We start from the raw sequence: 20,173 nt of genomic DNA on the forward strand, positions 1-20,173 counted from the left end.
TATAAGCACAAACTAAGTGAAAGCAGGGACTTGAATAGATATTTGTATGTCCAGGTTCATAGTAGCATTACCCACAATAGTAAAAGGTGCAAGCAACCCAAGTGTCCATTGACAGATGTGGTATATACATACAATGGAATATTACTCAGCCTTTAAAAGGAAGGAAATTCTGAAACATGCTACAGCATGAATCCACCTTGAAGACATTATGCTAAGTGAAATAAGCCAGACACCAAAGGACAAATATGGTATGATTCCTCTTATACAAGGCTTCTAAGTAGTCAAATTCATAGACACAGAAAGTGGAATGGTGGTTGCCAGGAGAGGGTGGAATGGTGGTTGCCAGGAGCGGGGGGAATGGGGAATGGGGAATAGGGAGTTAGTGTTTAATAGGTACAGAGTGTCAGTTTTACAAAATGAAAAGAGTTCTGTGGATGTGGATGGATGGTAGTGATGATATCACAACAATGTGAATGTAATTAACACTACAGAACTGTACACTTAAAATGATTAAGATGATAACTTTTATGATATGTGTATTTTTACCATAATATTTTTAAAAGACCTTAGCCTTGGGAGAGCCAGGATACTTTTGTTTGTCTACAGTTGATCAGACACTCAGTTAACTGACTGGCAACAACTAGTCATTCATTCAACAAATATTTATTCAGCATCTGCCATGTGCCAGTTACTCTTCTAGACACCTGGAACACAGCAGTGAATAAAACAAACAGAAAGCCCTGCTTTTCACAGAGCTTACCTTCTAGACTGATTTGATAGTCAAGATTCATTTTGAGGCAGGGCGAGGTGGCTCACACCTGTAATCCTAGCACTCTGGGAGCTGAGATGGGCAGATTGTTTGAGCTCAGGAGTTTGAGACCAGCCTGAGCAAGAGCAAGACCCCACCTCTACTAAAAATAGAAAGAAATTATATGGACAGCTAAAAATATATACATAGAAAAAATTAGCTGGGCATGGTGGCACATGCCTGTAGTCCCAGCTACTTGGGAGGCTGAGGCAGTAGGATGGCTTGAGCCCAGGAGATTGAGGATGCTGTGAGCTAGGCTGACACTACGGCACTCTAGCCCAGGCAACAGAGTGAGACTCTGTCTCAAAAAAAAAAAAAAAAAAAAAGATTTATTTTGAAATCTAAATGCAGAAAAAGAACCAGAACTGACAGTTAACCAAAAAATACAAATGATCCCTTAACATATGAAAAGATGTTCAACTTTACTCAAAATAAAAGAAATGAAAATTTAAATTACACCTTTTTCCCCTTATAGATTGGCAGAAATTCTAAACTGTTGACAAAATACTCTGTTGGTGAGGCTATGGGGAAATAGGCGCTCTCCTACATTGTTGGCGTAAGGGTAAAATGGCACATTGTCCATGGATGGCAATTAAGCAATGTCTCTGAGTTCCGCCAACGCCTCTGCAGGCTTCCCAATGAGTTTAACAGCATATCCCCTACCAAAGAAATTGTATCCAATTTGATCCAGTCACTACACTTTAAGAATAAATTCTAAAAAATAAATGCAAATTTATAAAGATACATAAGAGGATGCTTGTTGTGGCATGATTTGTAATTGCAAAATCTGCCAAAAATATGAATGCTTATCAATAGAGAAATGGTTGGATAAAAAATGGTGTATTCATACTACAGAATATTGCAGAAACATTGAAAATAGCTAGGTTTGTCTACATTCCACCACATACCAAATAAAAATCAAGTTGTAAACAAAAATGCATAATCATTATAGCTAATATTAATACTTACAGTAACAATATGTCAAACACTGTTCTGAGAGTTTTTCATATATTATTTCATTTAAATTTCACAACAATTTTATGAGGTAAGTACTATTATTATCCCATTTCAAAGATGAAGAGGACCAGACATAGAGAGCTTGAGTAACCTGCCCAAAGTTACCCAGCTAGAAAAGGTACCCAGATCAGGGCCTAGAATGGAACCCAGGCAGTCTGGCTGACATACTAGCATGTAATCATAAAGTAAGTATACTGTCTGTAAGCAAAATTCTAATTCTGTGTTTGAATATGTGTGGATATAGGTATACTATATTTGACCATATGGGTATGGTGTGTATGTGTGTAAGCATATACACACATATCTCTAGTTCTAGATATATAAAATTAGGGGGAATGGAAAGAATATACATGAAATTGTTAAGAATGGTTAACTCTGAGGGTTGGGTAAGATGAGAGAAGTAGGGGAAGGAATTTTTACTTCTTTATGTAGTTTGTGTGTGTGTGAGTATGTATGTGTGGTTTTCAGTATCTTTTTGAACAAAATAATTAACAGAGAACAGAGTAAGAGAGTCTCCCTGAGAGTCATCTATTAAAATCGTATCCAGCCAGCTACCTTTCTACAGAATTGTAAGACCTGGATTACCGCATGCACAAGTGCCTTCAGCAGCAGATTCACCACTTCTTAAGGTTGCGGGAGTCATTCAAAAATTTCTACAATCATGAGCAGACAACTTGCAGAATGGGAGAAAATATTTGCAAACTATGCAACTTACAGAGAACTGATATCTAGAATTTACAAGGAACTCAATCCAACAACAAGAACAAAAAAACAAATAGTCCCATTAAAAAGTGGGCAAAGGACACGAATAGACATTTTTCAAAAGACATACAAATGGACAAGTATATGAAAAAATGCTCAACATCACTAATCATCAGAAAAATGCAAATTAAAACCACAATAAGATATCTATCATCTTACACCGGTCAGAATGGCTATTATTAAAAAGTCAAAAAATGTTGGTGAGCATGCTAAGAAAAGGAAACACTTCTACACCGTTGGTAGGAATGTAAATTAGTACAACCTCTATAGAAAACAGTATAGAGATTTCTTTTTTTTTTTTTTTTGAGACAGAGTCTTGCTCTGTTGCCCAGGCTAGAGTGAGTGTCGTGGCATCAGCCTAGCTCACAGCAACCTCAGACTCCTGGGCTTAAGCGATCCTACTGCCTCAGCCTCCCGAGTAGCTGGGACTACAGGCATGAGCCACCATGCCCGGCTAATTTTTTTGTATATATATTTTTAGTTGGCCAGATAATTTCTTTCTATTTTTAGTAGAGACGGGGTCTCACTCTTGCTCAGGCTGGTCTCGAACTCCTGACCTCGAGCGATCCACCCGCCTCGGCCTCCCAGAGCTAGGATTACAGGCGTGAGCCACCGCGCCCGGCCCCGAGATTTCTTAAAGGACTAAAAACTGAACTACCATTCGATCCAGCAATCCCACTGCTGGGTATCCACCCAAAGGAAAAGAAATCATTATATCAAAAAGACACCTGCATGTTTATCATAGCACTATTCACAATAGCAAAGATATGGAATCTACCTAAGTGTCCCTAAGCAGATGATTGGATAAAGAAAATGTGGTACATGTACACAATGGAATATTATTCAGCTATCAAAAAAGAATGAAATCATGTCTTTTGCAGCAACATGGATGGAATCAGAAGCCATTATCTTAAGTAAAACAATTCAGAAGGCCGAACCCTACATGTTCTCACTTACAAGTGGGAGCTAAATAACGTGTACACATGGAAGCAAAGTGTGAAATGATAGACATCGGAGACTCAGGATGGCGGGAGGGCAGGAGAGGGGTCAGGGATAAAAAGTTATTTACTGGGTACAATGTACACTATTCCAGTGATGGATACCCTGAAAGTCCAAACTTCATCACTATGCAATGTATCCATGTAACAAAATTGCCCTTTGTACCCCTTGAATTTTTAGCAATAAATTTCTACAATCGGACCTGCTTTCCGTACCTTCTCAACCTCTCACCTCTGTGTGTAGGTGTGCTATTAACTTCCTTGATAGTCCTATTTCATTCCTTTTTTTCCCTTTATTTCTGACTCTGAATTTGGAGGGCAGCTGAATACCTTCCTCTACGACGTACATTCATTTAACAGAAAACTTTTACTGAGTTGCCTTGTGTCTTTTTTCCTCCAGGCTAAATTTTCCAAAACCAAATGGTTTTCGCTCAGCGCCCTCAAGAGGGAAGAAATGACAGCCTCCATGGTCCCACGAGGAGGGGGCCGGAGTACAGTGGGTCAAGTCGGAATCGCCACGTGGCAACAACTCTCAGTCCCAAGAACTCCAAATCCCGACGTGCAACGCGGGGATGGGTGGGAACAACGTTTGCAGAAACAGCAGAATCCCGTGGCTGAGGAATTCGGACAGTTCCCGCGCAGAAAGGCACGGTGCCTTGCTGGGAAGCTCCTTGCCTCCCGAGTGACGCCCAGGCTGCCTTGCCTCTCTTCCGCCGCCTCTCCATGGCAGGCTTGTTTTACTCTCGGCAGCCACCGCTTCTTTCACCGAAACGTGATGCGCCCCTTCAGTGTCGGGCCTTTAGTTCGCAGTTTCCTGTGCCTGGAAAGTTTGCTGCTTAACTGCAGTCCTGCTCAACTCAGCTGGTGTTCTTGATCCGCCCCCGTCTCCACTCTGCTTAAGACAGAGTAGGCTGATAGGCTGAATGAATGAATGGTTGAAGACATCATAAAATAGTCACTGTTATCCCCACATAACTTGGCAGAAAGATTGTGGAACGATGAAGTTAGGCAGATCGGGTTCCAATATCTGTTCTTCCACTTACTAGCTGCGTGAACTTCCCTCTCAGAGTTCAAGTAGTGTTTGCTGAACGAATGATAAAGTGTCTTGCAGAGGTATGTGACGAATTAAATAAGATAATGCCTGTATCGTGTGTGTCCCCCAATCATCGCTCAGTAGAATTACTACCCTCCCTACAATACCACGTTCCGTGTTTATGTGAATTCCCTGTGGGGAGGCGAAGTCTGACTCGGTTCCAGCTCCCCAAGGCGCCAGGTCCCTTGAGATGAGTAGACTGAATACTGAGGACTGTGATATTTAACGTGCTCGGGTCGGGGAAACCGCTGGACGGTTACAGATCCCGGATGGAGCGGGCCCCCTCGCGGCGACCACAAGTCCCATCATGCCGCAAGATTATCGGCTCGTTCACGTACAAATGAAGGCCTATAATACTTGCAGATGGTGTCTGATGTCTAAGGGACCGCACCCCCACCCTACGCCTCCTCTCCCAGGACAACCGGCCGAATCCCACCCCTCACGCCTCGGGCTCACCTCAGACCCAGAGGTGAGGGCCTCTGCTAGGGGAAGACGCATGCGCACTCCTCCCTTCTCGTCTCCTTCCCTACGGTAATTAGCCCTTCGCTTTTCAAGTGCCGGGTCCTTTTTGTCCCCTACTGCGTGCGGTGTCAGTTTCCCTGCGGAAGTGGTGGCCGTGAGAGAAGAAGATGGCGGCCACCGTGGTGGCACCGCCTGGGGCGGCGGCTAGTCGGCCTAGCAAGCGCAGCGGCGTTGGGCCGGGAGGCGGCGGCGGCGGCGGCGGCGGGGGAGGCAGAGGGGCGGAAGAGGAACCGCCGCCGCCCCTGCAAGCAGTTCTGGTGGCCGACAGCTTCAACCGCCGCTTCTTCCCCATATCCAAAGACCAGCCTCGGGTGAGCTCCGCGCACGCAAGCAGCCAGAGGGCCCGGAGGGTGGCGGGGCTGGAGTAAGTTATCCTTTCGGCTGCCTAGTGCAGCGTGCTCTGGAAGGACTTGTGTCCATCCTGTTATCCTAAAACCGAGCTTATCTGGTTAGGAGGAAGGCGAAAGAGGGACAGTCTAAAGCCCTGACCAAGTCAGTGGCTGGCTGATTTGGGCATTCATATTGCTGTGTACCTCAGGTTTTAGAGGAATGGAGAGTACTAAATGTAGAAACAGTACTGAAGAGAAGCCTTCCCAACCAGGAATCAATGCTCCTAGAGGAGGCCGCGCCGCCTTTAACCTTGCAGAGGAGAGATGCTTAGGTGAAAAGAAACACCACCCTTTGCCTCTGGAAGACCGATAGTATGCCTAAAAAAGAGCGGGCTAGATCTCAGGCAGTGTGCTTTTTTTCCGTTCAGATTTTAATGACAGCCAGTGCCTTCTGTCCAAAGGACAGAATGGGTTTAGTGGTTGGTTGCCATTAGCCCCTGAATTGTCGAGACAGTGGGGAAGTGGACTCTGAGCTAGTTCTGGGATTTGCTTGGTCACTTAGCAGTACCCAGTTCTATCAAAGAGAGGAAACTGCATTGGGTTTAGGGAAAATTCCCTCTAACTCTCCCCAAAAAAGCCAAGTGATGAAGGGTAGTAGCTCCTGACTCTTAAAAAGGGACCAAGGAAGGAAATTTTTGTGGGGAAGAAGGCCTTAGTAGTGCTTAAATTTATGGAGACTTTATTGATTTCCATTATTATCCTTTGTCAGCAGTGGTCTGCTATTCTATCACAGCTCTGTCTGATACTAGACAAACAGATTCTATGCTTACTATGCCCAAATTGCAACATCTTAGACTCAAGCTTAGAACAAGCTATGAACGTCAAAGACAGGAACCTGTTTACCTTTGAATTGAAAGGATAAAGCAAAACTGTAATGTTTGGATATACTCTTAGAGAAGTGAAAATTATTATTGCAGTGGAGTAACCAAAGAGCCCTTAACAGATCCAAGACCTCAAATTTTTTTTTATATCCTACCCTCCAGGTCCTCGTGCCCCTAGCCAACGTGGCATTAATTGACTACACTCTGGAATTCCTGACTGCCACAGGTGTACAGGAAACCTTTGTCTTTTGTTGCTGGAAGGCGGCTCAAATCAAAGAACATTTACTGTAAGATCCTGCAATTTTTCTTTCCATGTTTCACCACGTTTTTCCAGTTTTTTCAGGATGGAAGTAATTTAGTAAGGGGAAATGTGAAGGGAAAAAATGTGTCTATTTAGATCCCATTGTAAATTCTAAGAGTGTTGTCTTAACTTATCAGGAGGTGAGCAGCTGAAGCCTTGTATCTATCTGTCTTGGGGTTCCTGTGACAAAGATTAAAGAGTAACACTGGGGTTTTTCTGACTCTCACCTATAAAGTTTCGTCCCAATGGACTTTGCTTTTTATTTAATGGCTCCAATATGGAAGTTACAAAAATAACATCTTTGTTTTTGCACTGAGTTTTTAAATAATGTTTGTTCTGACCCTTGATGACAAAAATGAGCTCTTCTTCATTCTTTGTATTCCCACTGCCTAGCTTAATGCCAAGCATATAGTGAGCACTTAACAAATGTTTGTTGAAATCTCAAAAAACACTAACTCTCAGGATTTATGGAAATTAGGATATTAGCATGGTCTCCATTAGACAGTTCCTAAATTTTATATAGACTTCACAAAGAGAAAGCTGACATGAAAAAAGTATGTTCCCCGGGTACTTTCTGTACCCTAGGTTTCAGCAGGATTTTGAGTTCAAATCCATGTTTGAGGATAGGGGTCAAGGTATAGAGAGGAAATAACCATGTTTCTCTATGCCATAAAACAAGACTGGTGACACAGGATGCTGAAAACATTAATTATAGTTCATAAATCTCTTTGAAGTTGAGGACGCTGGCAAGGACCCAAAAAAGCCATAGAGAAGGAGTGCGAGTGCTGAATGGGGGAGAAAGACAGAGGAGGTTCATATGATCTTTATGGTTGATTTACACATCCCCCTCACCCCCACCTTCCTTTAGGAAATCCAAGTGGTGCCGCCCTACATCCCTCAACGTGGTTCGAATAATTACATCAGAGTTATATCGATCACTGGGAGATGTCCTCCGTGATGTTGATGCCAAGGCCTTGGTGCGCTCTGACTTCATTCTGGTGTATGGGGATGTCATCTCAAACATCAATATTACCAGAGCACTTGAGGAACACAGGTCAGGATGGGAGAATGACAGGGACAAGGGTTAGGGACCAGCAAAGCCCTGTGACTGCTTTTTTGCAGCTTTTTGCTTCCTATCCTTTATAGGTTGAGGCGGAAGCTAGAAAAAAATGTATCTGTGATGACAATGATCTTCAAGGAGTCGTCCCCCAGCCACCCGACTCGTTGCCAAGAGGACAATGTGGTAGTGGCTGTGGATAGTGCCACAAACCGGATTCTCCATTTTCAGAAGACCCAGCGCCTCCGACGTTTTTCATTTCCTCTGGTGTGTGGGTATCTGGGGTCCATGAGGTAGGAAAGTGACAGGCTTCAACAGGAGAAACAAATTAAAGTCCTTATAACTTTTCCCCACAGAGCCTGTTTCAGGGCAATGGAGATGGAGTGGAGATTCGGTATGATTTACTGGATTGCCATATCAGCATCTGCTCTCCTCAGGTGAGCTCTTCAGGCCAAGGTCACACACCCAAAGAGTAGAACTCTGAGGGTATGTTATTGCCCCCTTAGACGGCCAGGCTATATTTTTCTTGCTCTTTTTCTGATCTGTCCTAAAGCAAAGAGGTACTGTCATCTTGTCCCCAGTATCCCATTGGGAATCTCTTTGAGATTCTGGTCCATGTCCAATGTCATAGGGTGTGATAGGTCTCTGGGGGCTTATCTATACTTCCAGAGAATAGCACCTAACCTTAACCCACCCTACTTTACCCCCCAGGTGGCTCAGCTCTTTACAGACAACTTTGACTACCAAACTCGAGATGACTTTGTACGAGGCCTGTTAGTGAATGAGGAGGTAAGAAAAGGCTTACTAGGCCTCTTTAGGAGAGGGCTATGATTTTATCTTATCCTGGTAACTTTGGGTTCCTTCTGTGGGCCTTAGGAGGGAGAGTGAGGAGAACAGTACAGGAAGTCTTAGGCCATTTGGGCTGTAACAGTGAGAGGCAGAGCGGAACTTATGAGGATTAGAAAGGTGCTGTACTTGGGGCCATTCTTTCTGTCTTGCTTGCCTGGGTAACCTCCCTTTCCTTCTCATTCAGATCCTCGGGAACCAGATCCACATGCATGTAACAACTAAGGAATATGGTGCCCGGGTCTCCAACCTACACATGTACTCAGCTGTCTGCGCTGACGTCATCCGCCGATGGGTCTACCCTCTTACCCCAGAGGCAAACTTCACTGACAGCACCACCCAGAGCTGCACTCATTCCCGGCACAACATCTACCGAGGGCCCGAGGTCAGCCTGGGCCATGGCAGCATCCTGGAGGAAAATGTGCTCCTGGGCTCTGGCACTGTCATTGGCAGCAATTGCTCCATCACCAACAGTGTAATTGGCCCTGGCTGCCACATTGGTGAGCACAGATGCAGAATCAAGCCAGCCATCGTAGGAGCAGGAACCTGGCGGGTCCTCTGTCTCCAGAAACAAGGATGGATACACAGGGGGCAGTCCGTGGGAATAAGGAACTTGAGTGGCTACCTTAAGAAAGGAGGAAACAGATTTGGAATTACTGATACCTTAATTTATGGCCTGTGAACTTCTTATTGGGTGACTCCGCATTCCGTGGTACCCTGTATTTTACATTCAGGACCAACTGGATAATTAACACCAATAACAACATTTATTTACTGCATTATAGTTTACAAAGGGCTTTTACATATATTGTTTCATTAATCCTCACGAAAACCTTGTGAGATAGATGTTGTTTATCCCTAATTCATAAATAAATAAATAAGCTCAAAGAGGTTGTCCTACCCATGGTCATAGCTAATAAGAGGCAGTGGTGGGACTTAAATGTGGGAATTCTGGTTGTAGGTCCAGTGTTCTTTTTACTCTACTATAACTGCCTCATTAGCCTCTTGGCAACTCATATTGGTTGTGAGAATGTGATGCTTCGAATAGTACTGCCCCTTTAAAAGAATAGTAAGATTCAGATTCTAAAATGTACAAGAAGAGGTGGAATAATTTGGTTCTTCTTATAGACATGTATGTGATTCTAATAAGGTTCATGAGTTCAAGGGGTCCCCAGGAATCTTGAAGTTTCTTGGGTTCTTAAACCTGATAGATAGTCTATTATTGTAAACCTGGTATAGGATGGTCAGGCTAAGCAATGTTCTATGCACAGGCCTGGGCTTAAGAGGGTGAGTGGGTATTTCTGGTGAATTGAGGGATGGCATATTAGGAGAGAGCTGTGGTGGTGTCAGTCAGCCCTGTCCTCCATGAAGGGCTCTTGTCTGAGCCCTGAGTGACCAGGAGTCCTTTCCATCCTGAGCCAGGTGATAATGTTGTGCTGGACCAGGCCTATCTGTGGCAGGGTGTTCAAGTGGCTGCTGGAGCACAGATCCATCAGTCTCTGCTCTGTGACAACGCTAAAGTCAAGGAACGAGTTACACTGAAGCCACACTGTGTCCTCACTTCCCAGGTGAGACCTGCTCCATACTATGCACAGGCCCCAAATCGAGTGATAATCATGCTGAGCCAGAGGGCCCTTATTTCCACCCATAATTCAGTCTAGCTTGAGAGTCCAAATCCAGTGGTTTCATTTACCTTTTACTTAGCATACTGAAAAAACATTTAAAAAGTCACTCTTTCATTGTCAGGATGTACTTTTCCTCAACACACTGATGGTTCTATGTCATCCACTCGTTTTTTTTTTTTTTCTTCCCTAGGTGATAGTGGGCCCAGACATCGTGCTGCCTGAGGGCTCGGTGATCTCTTTGCACCCTCCAGATGCAGAGGAAGATGAAGATGATGGCCAGTTCAGTGATGATTCTGCGGCTGGTCAAGAAAAAGAGAAAGTGAAGATGAAAGGTGTGAGGCTCAACAGGTGTGGGGCATCTATGTGTCTCTCTCTCTCTGCCCCATAGGAAAATGAATGTTTCCTCCTGGAGGGATCGGTGCTTCTGCTAGGCCTTCTGTGTAGATCAATGCCTTTTCTAGGTTACAATCCAACAGAAGTAGGAGTTGCAGGCCAGGGCTACCTCTGGAAAGTTGCAGACATGAACATGGAGGAAGAGGAGGAACTACGACAGAATCTGTGGGGTGAGCTAGGCCTTATGCCTGCCTTCCTCCTTCTACTAAAATCTGAATATTTTGAAGGATAATGAATATTTCAGAATTACATTACTTGTACATTCCTTTATTCAGGTAGACAGGACAGATATTTTACTGTTTGTCAGTGGCTCTTCCTTTGTTTTTTCTCTTTATCCTTTATGAATTCTCAGGACTCAGGATCAACATGGAAGAAGAGAGTGGAAGTGAGAGTGAGCGAAGTATGGATTCTGAGGAGCTGGACAGCCGGACAGGCTCCCCTCAAATGGATGACATCACAGGTGAGAGACCAGGAGAGCAGTGCCCTGGAAAAAGGAGGAAAGCCCTCAGTTTATCCTTTGCCTGGATCAACTAGCCAAAGGCTTATGTTCTTCCCAGAAAGGGTTTGGTATAAAGTCAGGGCTAGATGACTGAGAGCAGCGGTCCCCAACCTTTTTGGCACCAGGGACTGGTTTCATGGAGGACAGTTTTTCCCCGGATAGGGGGATGGTTTCAGGATGATTCAAGTACATTACATTTATTTATTACATTTATTGTGTACTTTATTTCTAATTTCTAATATTCTTTTTCTACATTTTCATTTGCCATTCACTGATAGGGTTTTGATATGAGTCTGCAAGCAATTAATTTATTATGGTCTCTGTGCAGTCAAACCTCTCTGCTAATAATGATCTGTATTTGCAGCTGCTTCCCAGTACTAGCATCACCACCTCAGTGCCACCTCAGATCATCAGGCATTAGATTCTCATAAGGAGCGTGCAACCTAGGTCCCTCAAGTAGGCAGTTTATAGTATGGTTCATGCTCCTATGAGAATCTAATGTCATGGTGATCTGACAGGAGGCAGAGCTCAGGAGGTAACGCTATTGATGGGGAGTGGCTATAAATACAGATGAAGCTTTGCTCACTCATCTGTTACTTACCTCCTGCTGTGTGGCCCGATTCCTGACAGGACACAGACCAGTACTGGTCCACGGCCCAGGAATTGGGGACTGCAGAGTTAGAGCATTGTGAAATGATGTTGGCCCATGAACTTATTCTTCCTTTGATTTTAGTGTTTCAGAATGAAGTCCTAGGAACACTACAGCGGGGCAAAGAGGAGAATATTTCTTGTGACAATCTAGTCCTGGAAATCAACTCTCTCAAGTAAGAGCAGCCCCTCCCTGTTCTCCTTGGGGTAATCCCAGGCAGGTAGGGGTTTTCTTCTAAGTATTTCTTTTCCAAATAGGAACCTATTCCTTTGACATCCCAAATGGAGGCGGCCAGTAGCATTTGGAGCAAGGAGAGCATTAGGTTCTAGCCTCAGCATAGATTTTTCCCTTCCTAAGCCCTTCCCTTCCATGTTGTTCCATCCAACTTCCTCTCCTCCAGTGTTCTGTGAAAGTCTTATTTCTACAGCATGCTGAAGGGCCGATGGAGGCCCTGGTGTCACCCTAGTGTCCCCACAGGTACGCCTACAACATAAGTCTAAAGGAGGTGATGCAGGTACTAAGCCACGTGGTCCTGGAGTTCCCCCTGAAACAAATGGATTCTCCGCTTGACCCAAACCGCTACTGTTCCCTGCTGCTTCCCGTGAGCAAAGATTTGGGATGGGTACAGGGGATTGGGTAGAGGCAGATACATACCCTTGCTATACTTGACTTCAAAGGAAATCAGGAATAGAAGGTCTTATTATGTGATGTATGTTATTTCTGGTTCCTTTCTCCTTGCCTCTGGAAGCTGGTTGGGTTCTAGAACACCCTTACCTGGTCCAGAGGAGTCAGGTTGGGTTCAATACTGAGTGGCCTTTGAGACTCCAAGATTGAGACCATACTAGGCCCCCAAAGGTGTATTCAGAATAGACTTGGACAGTCAGACTCTATGAAAGTGATTTGACCCAGCACAAGGTCAACTTCTAGACTGGGAATAGGTATTTTGAGGCAGCCTATAACATCTGATCCCCTTTCATCTTCTCTGAGCAGTCTCTTCTTGTTTCCCAACTCTAACTGCCAGGAACTCCTAAGTTCCTCTGACATGATTCCATAGGGCCTATATCATCTCTCTCCTATCCTCCCATGTCATGAATACTGATGTTCTTTGCTATCCAGGTATAGGTGCATGCTCAGGAGTATATTGCAGCTCCCTTCTCCTCCTTTCTTCCATAGCTGCTCAAAGCTTGGAGCCCTGTTTTTAGGAACTATATAAAACGTGCAGCTGACCATTTGGAAGCATTAGCAGCCATTGAGGACTTCTTCCTGGAGCACGAAGCTCTTGGTACTTCCATGGCCAAGGTGAATACCACCCCAAGCCCCATGCTCCTACATTTGCTTTGAAAGAGGCCTTGGTGACCTCATGGAGACACAAAACAGGCTAACATGAATCCAGTATGGAATCTGGTGAACAATACCATCCACCCCTAATATTTTGCTTATTGCTGGAATACTACAGCTTAGATGGCAGCCATTTGTGGGAGGTGGCCTAGGAAAGTACAAAGCTCTATGCAGCAATAGTTCCAGAAGTTATACCTGCCCCAGTAGCTGAGTGAACAGCTCAGTCTTGTCTGTTTTGGAGGAGGCTGCTCAGCGTGTGGAAGATAAGGGCCTGGTAGAGAGATGCTAAGGTCATGCTTCCTCTTCCTCTGTTATCCATTATATCTTGTTGGACCCTGTAAGACCCCTGAGATCCCCTTTGCTGGCCTTCTGCAGGTGCTGATGGCTTTCTACCAGCTGGAGATCCTCGCCGAGGAAACAATCCTGAGCTGGTTCAGCAAAAGGGACACAACTGACAAGGGCCGGCAGTTGCGTAAGAATCAACAGGTGAGTCAGGCTACCCTCCTCTCACCAAGGAGGTTGTCTGGTTCCCAGGTCCTTGCCCCTAGACTCTAGGGTCATTGGTCCCCGGGCCTCTGTAGTTGTTAGAGCTGTTTATCTGCTAAGAACAGGAGGATTATGTGCTCCTCCCCCAGGAGATCTCCCCTCTGCTTCCTTACAGCTGCAGAGGTTCATCCAGTGGCTAAAAGAGGCAGAAGAGGAGTCATCTGAAGATGACTGAAGTCACACAGCCTGCTCCTGTGTGTGTGACTGATTGCCCTCCTGGCTCCCGGGCCCGGACAAGTGAGGAGCTAGTTGCAGAAGGATGAGTGATCCCCATCCACGCTGAGACATAAAGGAGCAGAGACTGGAACTACAGTATTCTTCCCACTGCCAGCAACCATGTGCCTCCCATCCTGACTGGGGAGTTGGGATGAGGGAAGCTGGGCTGGAACAAAGCTTCTGCCTAGGGAGGAGTTAGGCAGGCCCTGCAGCTGGAGGAAGGCCAGAGGAGCTGCTTTGTGCTCTGGCTTTCCCTCAGGGGATGGCAGAGAGCAGCTGGCTCTCTCTGCTCCTTGTATTTGTTAATATTAAAAAAAGAGATAGCGGTGTATTTGGTTTCTCTCCATCCTAGACTATGTGGTTTTTCTACATCCGTGACTATTCAACCGTTAAAGAATGAGACCAGAGTTCTGAACCATTGATCTGGCAGCCTTCCCTGAACTGGGGGAGAGGGAGAAGGTTGTTATGGCCACTAGGTGGTACTGTGGTGCCTTGCTAATTAACCATTCCCCTGGCTCATGGGTAGTGAAGGGCCTACTTTCTTATCCAGCCTTTGTGGACCAGCTTGTGGCCCTGGGATGGTGTGCCTAAGTCTGTTTCCATAAAGAGTCCTAGTCTAAACATTGCCAGAGGGTGATGATGCCAAACCATGTGTCAGTCCCTCTCACATGTCTTTTCTACTTGATCCAGTACTAGTCCTGTCAGAGAAGCTGGGCTACTCTTCATCTTACAGAAAAGAAAAGTTGCTCACAGTCACATGACTCTTGAGAGGTAAAGCTAAGGACTTGAACCTCATACTCTCCTTCAGCATACTATGTCTCAGTGAAGGGAAAATTGCCCCCAGGACAAAACCCAAAGCCAGTAATGGATATACTAAGAAGCAGGAAGGTCCTGGGAAAGCTTTCCCTTAATTTTGAGTGGGTGTTACTGTGTGACAGGCATTTTGCTAAATACTTTTCATGTGTTAGTTCATTTAATCCTCACATCAGCCCCAGGAAGTAGGTCATATCCCCATTTTCAGATGAGGTGCCTGAAGCTCAGAGAGGTCCCATAAGTAGTAATTGATATAGCCAGATTTGATAATGGATTCTGGAGCTGGCATTTGTCACTTTGTTGTATTGTCTCCTTTAAACTCAACCATGAGACATGCCTTTCTGTCTCATCTTTTTGAGCTCTTTGTTGTCTTCATACAGAGATATAGAGTAAGTCAATAATTTCCTCTATTGGCACTTAATCTTTGGCAAATGTCAAACAAGTGCCCCCCACTCCCTGCCCCATAAGAGATCAAATGGTTGCCTTTCTTCATTTCAGTTGGGTGGAAAGAAATAAGCTGAGGAAGATGTTACTGAATTCTACTTGGGGGTATGGAAGGTATTACTGGGTATTTCTAAAGAGGAAAAAACAAGGTCTCCAGGGTATGGTTTAATTTACTTGTCTTGTTCAGTAAATCTAAATTTCTGTCTTGTTGAGTAGAAACTAGTTCCTAGAGAACACATAAAGGTTATGGCATGGGCCTAACAGGGCAGTTAAATACAAGTAACAATAAGACATCTCTGATCTGTACCAAATATGTACAGATCTCTGTGACAGATTAGAAGTAGCCTATAGAACATTTTTAGGAAGGAGAGATTCCTTCTAGTAGGGGTGGTTAGGGAAGGCTTTACAGAATTGTGACGCTGGAGTGACCTAAAAAATAAAACGTTAGAAGGGGCCAGGCACAGTGGCTCATGCCTGTAATCCCAGCACTTTGGGAGGCCAAGGAGAGGATTGCTTGAGTCCAGGAGTTCAAGGTTACAGTGAGCTCTAGCCTGGGCAATGGAATGAGACCTTGAGACCATATCTCTAAAAAAAAGAAAGAAAAAGAAAAAGTTAAAAGAGCACATTAAAAGCAAAGCAAAAGATTTCCAATCAATTATGGAAAATTAAACACATGAGCTTTTTTGTTCCCTCTAAAAACTCCATTAAAATGCTTATAAAGGAATTCTTTTAAAAAGCCATATGACCCAATGATAAGGAAAACAGGTGATGACAATGAGTGAGAGACATTAACGTTTTAGAAAATGAAAAATAAAAGGGTAGAAAGGTGACTTAGCAGAGCGGAATGAGTTGGGTTCTACCTGCCAAGGGAGTTATTAATCGGAAGCAAGCCAGTGTGCTCTTCTGAACCCAGAAAAGGCTCAGCACTTCAGAGAAGGGTACAGATAGGGATTGAAAACTAGGGGTGGGGTGGAGGGAGATTACACAAAGATCTGTATAAGAAAAAGCCCTCCAGGTCCTGACATCATGTGATCCATCTGGGTAATTACACCTACTTCTCCCCTGCAAGAAATGTGAGATTATGTCTCTGGAGAAATGGTGGGGAAGAAATTATCAAAGAAATACTTAAGATTTCCTAAACTGACAGGGCCCATTAGTGCTCAGTATAATGAATGAAAAAGCCCATGAAATTTCAGAATGTCCAGGAGAACTTACACTATCAGAGCCTCTGGACTCAGCAGCAGACATAGTGAGATTGGGAGTGAAGTGTTAGATTGAAAATGAGGAGTTAAGTGAAAGTATATGAGTGGTGGGACTCTGAACATCAATATACAGTGACTTATAACCCCCAGGCAAAAACAAATGGAACAGCTGCAGAAAAAAAGTCCTATAATACTGACATTTTTGGTTTCCTTGACTAAAAAAAAGGTCAGCTTTCCCCTCACTGATCACCCTATACTGAAACCTATTAGTTAATAAGCCTTGTACATAGACCAAGCTTCCAATCAGCTTTTAGTATCTCACTGTTAAATGTGAATAGACAGCCAAGGACCATCAAACATTTGAAGAATCTTCCAACATGAAAGGCAGAAACCAAAACAAGTAAACAGAAAATTGAAACCAAGGAAATAATGGCAAAGTAAGGAACTTTTTGCAAACTTCAGGGGGAAAAAGCTACAATTACTATACTCAAAACTCAAAGAAGAAAGATACTGTGGCTATGAAGAAAGTGCTATAGGCCGGCCACGGTGGCTCATGCCTGTAATCCCAACACTCTGGGAGGCCAAGGCTGGAGGATCACTCAAGGTTAGGAATTTGAGACCAACCTAAGCAAGAGCGAGACCCCATCTCTACTAAAAATAGAAACAAATTCTCTGGACAGCTAAAAATATATATAGAAAAAAATTAGCTGGGCATGGTGGTACATGCCTGTAGTCCCAGCTACTTGGGAAGCTGAGGCAGGAGGATCGCTTAAGCCCAGGAGTTTGAGGTTGCTGTAAGCTAGGCTGATGCCACGGCACTCTAGCCGGGGCAACAGAGTGAGACTCTGTCTCAAAAAAAAAAAAAGAAAAGAAAAGAAAAGAAAAAAAAATGCTATAAAAAGAAAGAATTGGAGAACAAGAAATAGGACTAGAGAACCAAATAGGAGGGAGAAGTTTTATTGTATTTCCATCCTTATGTACTTCTTGAATTTTGAATCTTGAATATTTTAGCTATCAAATATATTGAATAGGTAAAATCCAGTGAATATATTGGATAGATAAATGGTTGGAAGGGTTGGATAATAATGTTAAGAAAATCTTGCAGGGCTTGGTGGCTCACACCTGTAATCTCAGTTCTTTGGGAGCCTGAGGTAGGAGGATTGCTTGAGGCCAGGAATTTGAGACCAGCCTGGGCAACATAGCAAGACCCCATCTCTACACAAAAAAAATTTAAAAATTAGCCGGGCATGTGGCAGGTGCCTGTAGTCCTAGCTACTCCAGTGCTCGGGAGGCTGAGGTGGGAGAATTGCTTGGGCCAGGACTTGAAGTTTATAGTGAGCTATGATTGTGCCACTGCACTACAGTCTGGGCTACAGAGTAAGACCCTGTCTCTTAAAAAAGAAAAGAAAAAGAAAATCTTGCAAAAAGGTGAAATCACTGAAAAATAAAAGGAAATGGATAAAGGAGAAAAAGATAAGAGAATTAAGGATCAATCCAGAAGGTCTAACATCTAACAGGGGTTACAGAAAAAGAATAGGGAAAATTTTAGTGAGAATGGACTTAATTCAAGAAATTATTGTTGAATTTCTAGCACAGTGAATGAGAAAAGATCCTTACCAAAGTGTATCACCATGCAATTTCAGAACCCCAGAGATAAAGAGAACTTCCTAAAGACTTCCGGATACAATAAAAACAAGTGTATAAAAGCTTGGAAAAAATAAGGAGATCAAGCTGACCACTCATTATCAACACTGGAAACTAGAAGATAACAGTGTGATGCCTTCAAAATTCTGAAGAAAATTATTTTCAACTCAGAAGCATATATTGTCAGATATGCAAGTTCTCAAAAAAAATTTTATTTTCCATGCTTCCTTTCAAAGGAAGCTACCAAAGCATATGCTTTACTAAAACAAATGAGTAGACTATCCAGGAAACAGGGATTCAACAGAGGAGAAGTAAAGGGAATTCTGAGGATGCAGAGAAGTCCCAAGATGACAGCTGTGCACAGGCTGAGACAGCCAGCAGTGCAGACCAGAGCAAAAGAATGAAAGGCTACAGGGAAATAAGGAACTGAGTGAAAAAAAATGTGTGTTGAGAAATAATTAGATTATATGGAAAGAATTAATGATAGGTACAATATATTGAAAACAAAGCAAATGAAAAAGCAAGGCAATGATTAATGCCAGGGGAAACAAAAAGTTGTAAAGGAAACATAATCATGGAACACACATGGCTTAGCGGTGAACATTTATTCATAGTTAAAATAATGTCAATACTAAGTACTATATTGACTTAACCAGAAAGTGTGATTTCACCATTTTAAGAGGGTAGGGGGAAGTGGAAGAGACATCATCATCAATCAAAATTGGAAATCAATAAGTAATGTCTAGAATGCATAAATCAAGAAATAGTAGTACAAGCTACTCTGTTTCAGAGAAATGAGTTGTATAAACAAAAAAGAGAAAAAAGAAAAGATTCTGAGAGTGGAGAGGGAAATTGGACAAAGAACTGTTGTTTTTGTTAAAAGCTTCTTAATGCTATTTCACTATGCTACATATTACTTTGATTAAAAATTTAAAGAAGGTGAAGGGAAAGGTATGAAGTCAAAATATATTAGGTGTGTGCAGGGGCTAGCAAGTGGGTTCATTTCCCTGGAGTCAAAAAAAATTGGCTGGGATATAATGAGACAAAAGGCTGTAAAGGTAGGTACAGGTTAGATTATGGAGTGCCCTGATTATCATGCTAAGGATATTTGGAAGGCATTGGGGAATGTGGAGAGGTTTCTGAGCAGATGATGAATCTGAAAGTTCTTACTCTAATTTGGCAACAGTATACAAATGGAGTGGGAGGAGTCCATACTTGTTACTGTAGCATAAAAAGCCCTATTTGATCTGCTCCCCCCCCCACCTTCTAGCCTCATCTAACACTGTCCCTTTAGTCACAGGGAACTTCTTCTTGTTCCTCAAGTGTGGCAAGCTTACTCCTGCCTTGAGCCTTTATACTTGGCTGAGCCCCCGCCCCGTCCCCAGAATACTCTTTCCCCAGATCTCATAGCTGCTTCCTCCTCACTATTTCTAGGCCTTAGTTCATATGGAAGAGGCCTTCTCTGTTCACCTAGAATCCTCTTTCCCCTGTCACTGTCACATCACTCCATTTTATCTTGATATTAATAGCATTTGTCACTCTGAAATTATTTACAAGCCTATGTGCTTTCTTCCAGTTGAGTGAAGATCCTGAGGGCAGCCTTGTTCATTTTGTTACTGTTGTATCTCATGCAGTACGCCTTGCATATAGTAGGACCTCAGTATTTATTAAATGAATTAAAAGCTAAGGGGCGAGGAGATCTGTTAGGAACCGATTATACCTAGTTCTGGTTTGAGAATTACTGTCCCAGGCATGCTTGCATCCACTCATTCTTCATTCAATCCATTTGTTAAACCACAACTTTGCACTTAGGCGCCAAGGTTAGAAGGAAAAATCAGTACTCGATCCTGTCCGGCCTCCAAGGAGCTCAGTTTAGCAGAGTCAATGACAGCAGCTGTGCTTCTCCACAAACCCTAAAGAGCCATGCTGAGGTCACTCTCCTCCGGTCTGGGGACCAAAGCCATCCCTACATTCCACTCCTCCCGGACTGCAGGGGAGCCACCGATCCCAATAGGGTACAGTCAGGCCTTTGGAAGGTTCGGGGAGGCGGCCATCCTGGTGAAAGCTCCCCTTCCCTTCCTGGGTGCTGGGGCCAGAGCGCCGCCGCCCGGCGGGTGGGCGGGGTGTCTGCGGGGCAGGCCGTCTGCTGGGGCGGGGGGAGGGGAGCGGGCCGGGACGCTGCCCAGGGCC

The 20,173-nt window shown here is 43.9% G+C and overlaps 1 protein-coding gene across 1 annotated transcript; it reads left to right on the top strand.

The window, feature by feature from the left end:
• The first annotated feature begins 5,190 nt into the window (after positions 1-5,190).
• Positions 5,191-14,211, top strand: EIF2B5 (eukaryotic translation initiation factor 2B subunit epsilon). Its single transcript, XM_045539791.1, has 16 exons — positions 5,191-5,511; positions 6,573-6,697; positions 7,580-7,765; positions 7,858-8,035; positions 8,125-8,205; positions 8,480-8,557; positions 8,802-9,114; positions 10,037-10,182; positions 10,430-10,571; positions 10,701-10,802; positions 10,985-11,092; positions 11,865-11,955; positions 12,258-12,381; positions 12,954-13,079; positions 13,494-13,604; positions 13,780-14,211. The coding sequence occupies exons 1-16, from the start codon at positions 5,308-5,310 to the stop codon at positions 13,837-13,839; spliced, it is 2,175 nt and encodes a 724-aa protein (XP_045395747.1). The 5' UTR covers positions 5,191-5,307; the 3' UTR covers positions 13,840-14,211.
• The last annotated feature ends 5,962 nt before the right edge of the window (positions 14,212-20,173 follow it).

Source organism: Lemur catta, chromosome 1, assembly GCF_020740605.2.
Source record: "Lemur catta isolate mLemCat1 chromosome 1, mLemCat1.pri, whole genome shotgun sequence".
NCBI classification, from domain to species: domain Eukaryota; kingdom Metazoa; phylum Chordata; class Mammalia; order Primates; family Lemuridae; genus Lemur; species Lemur catta.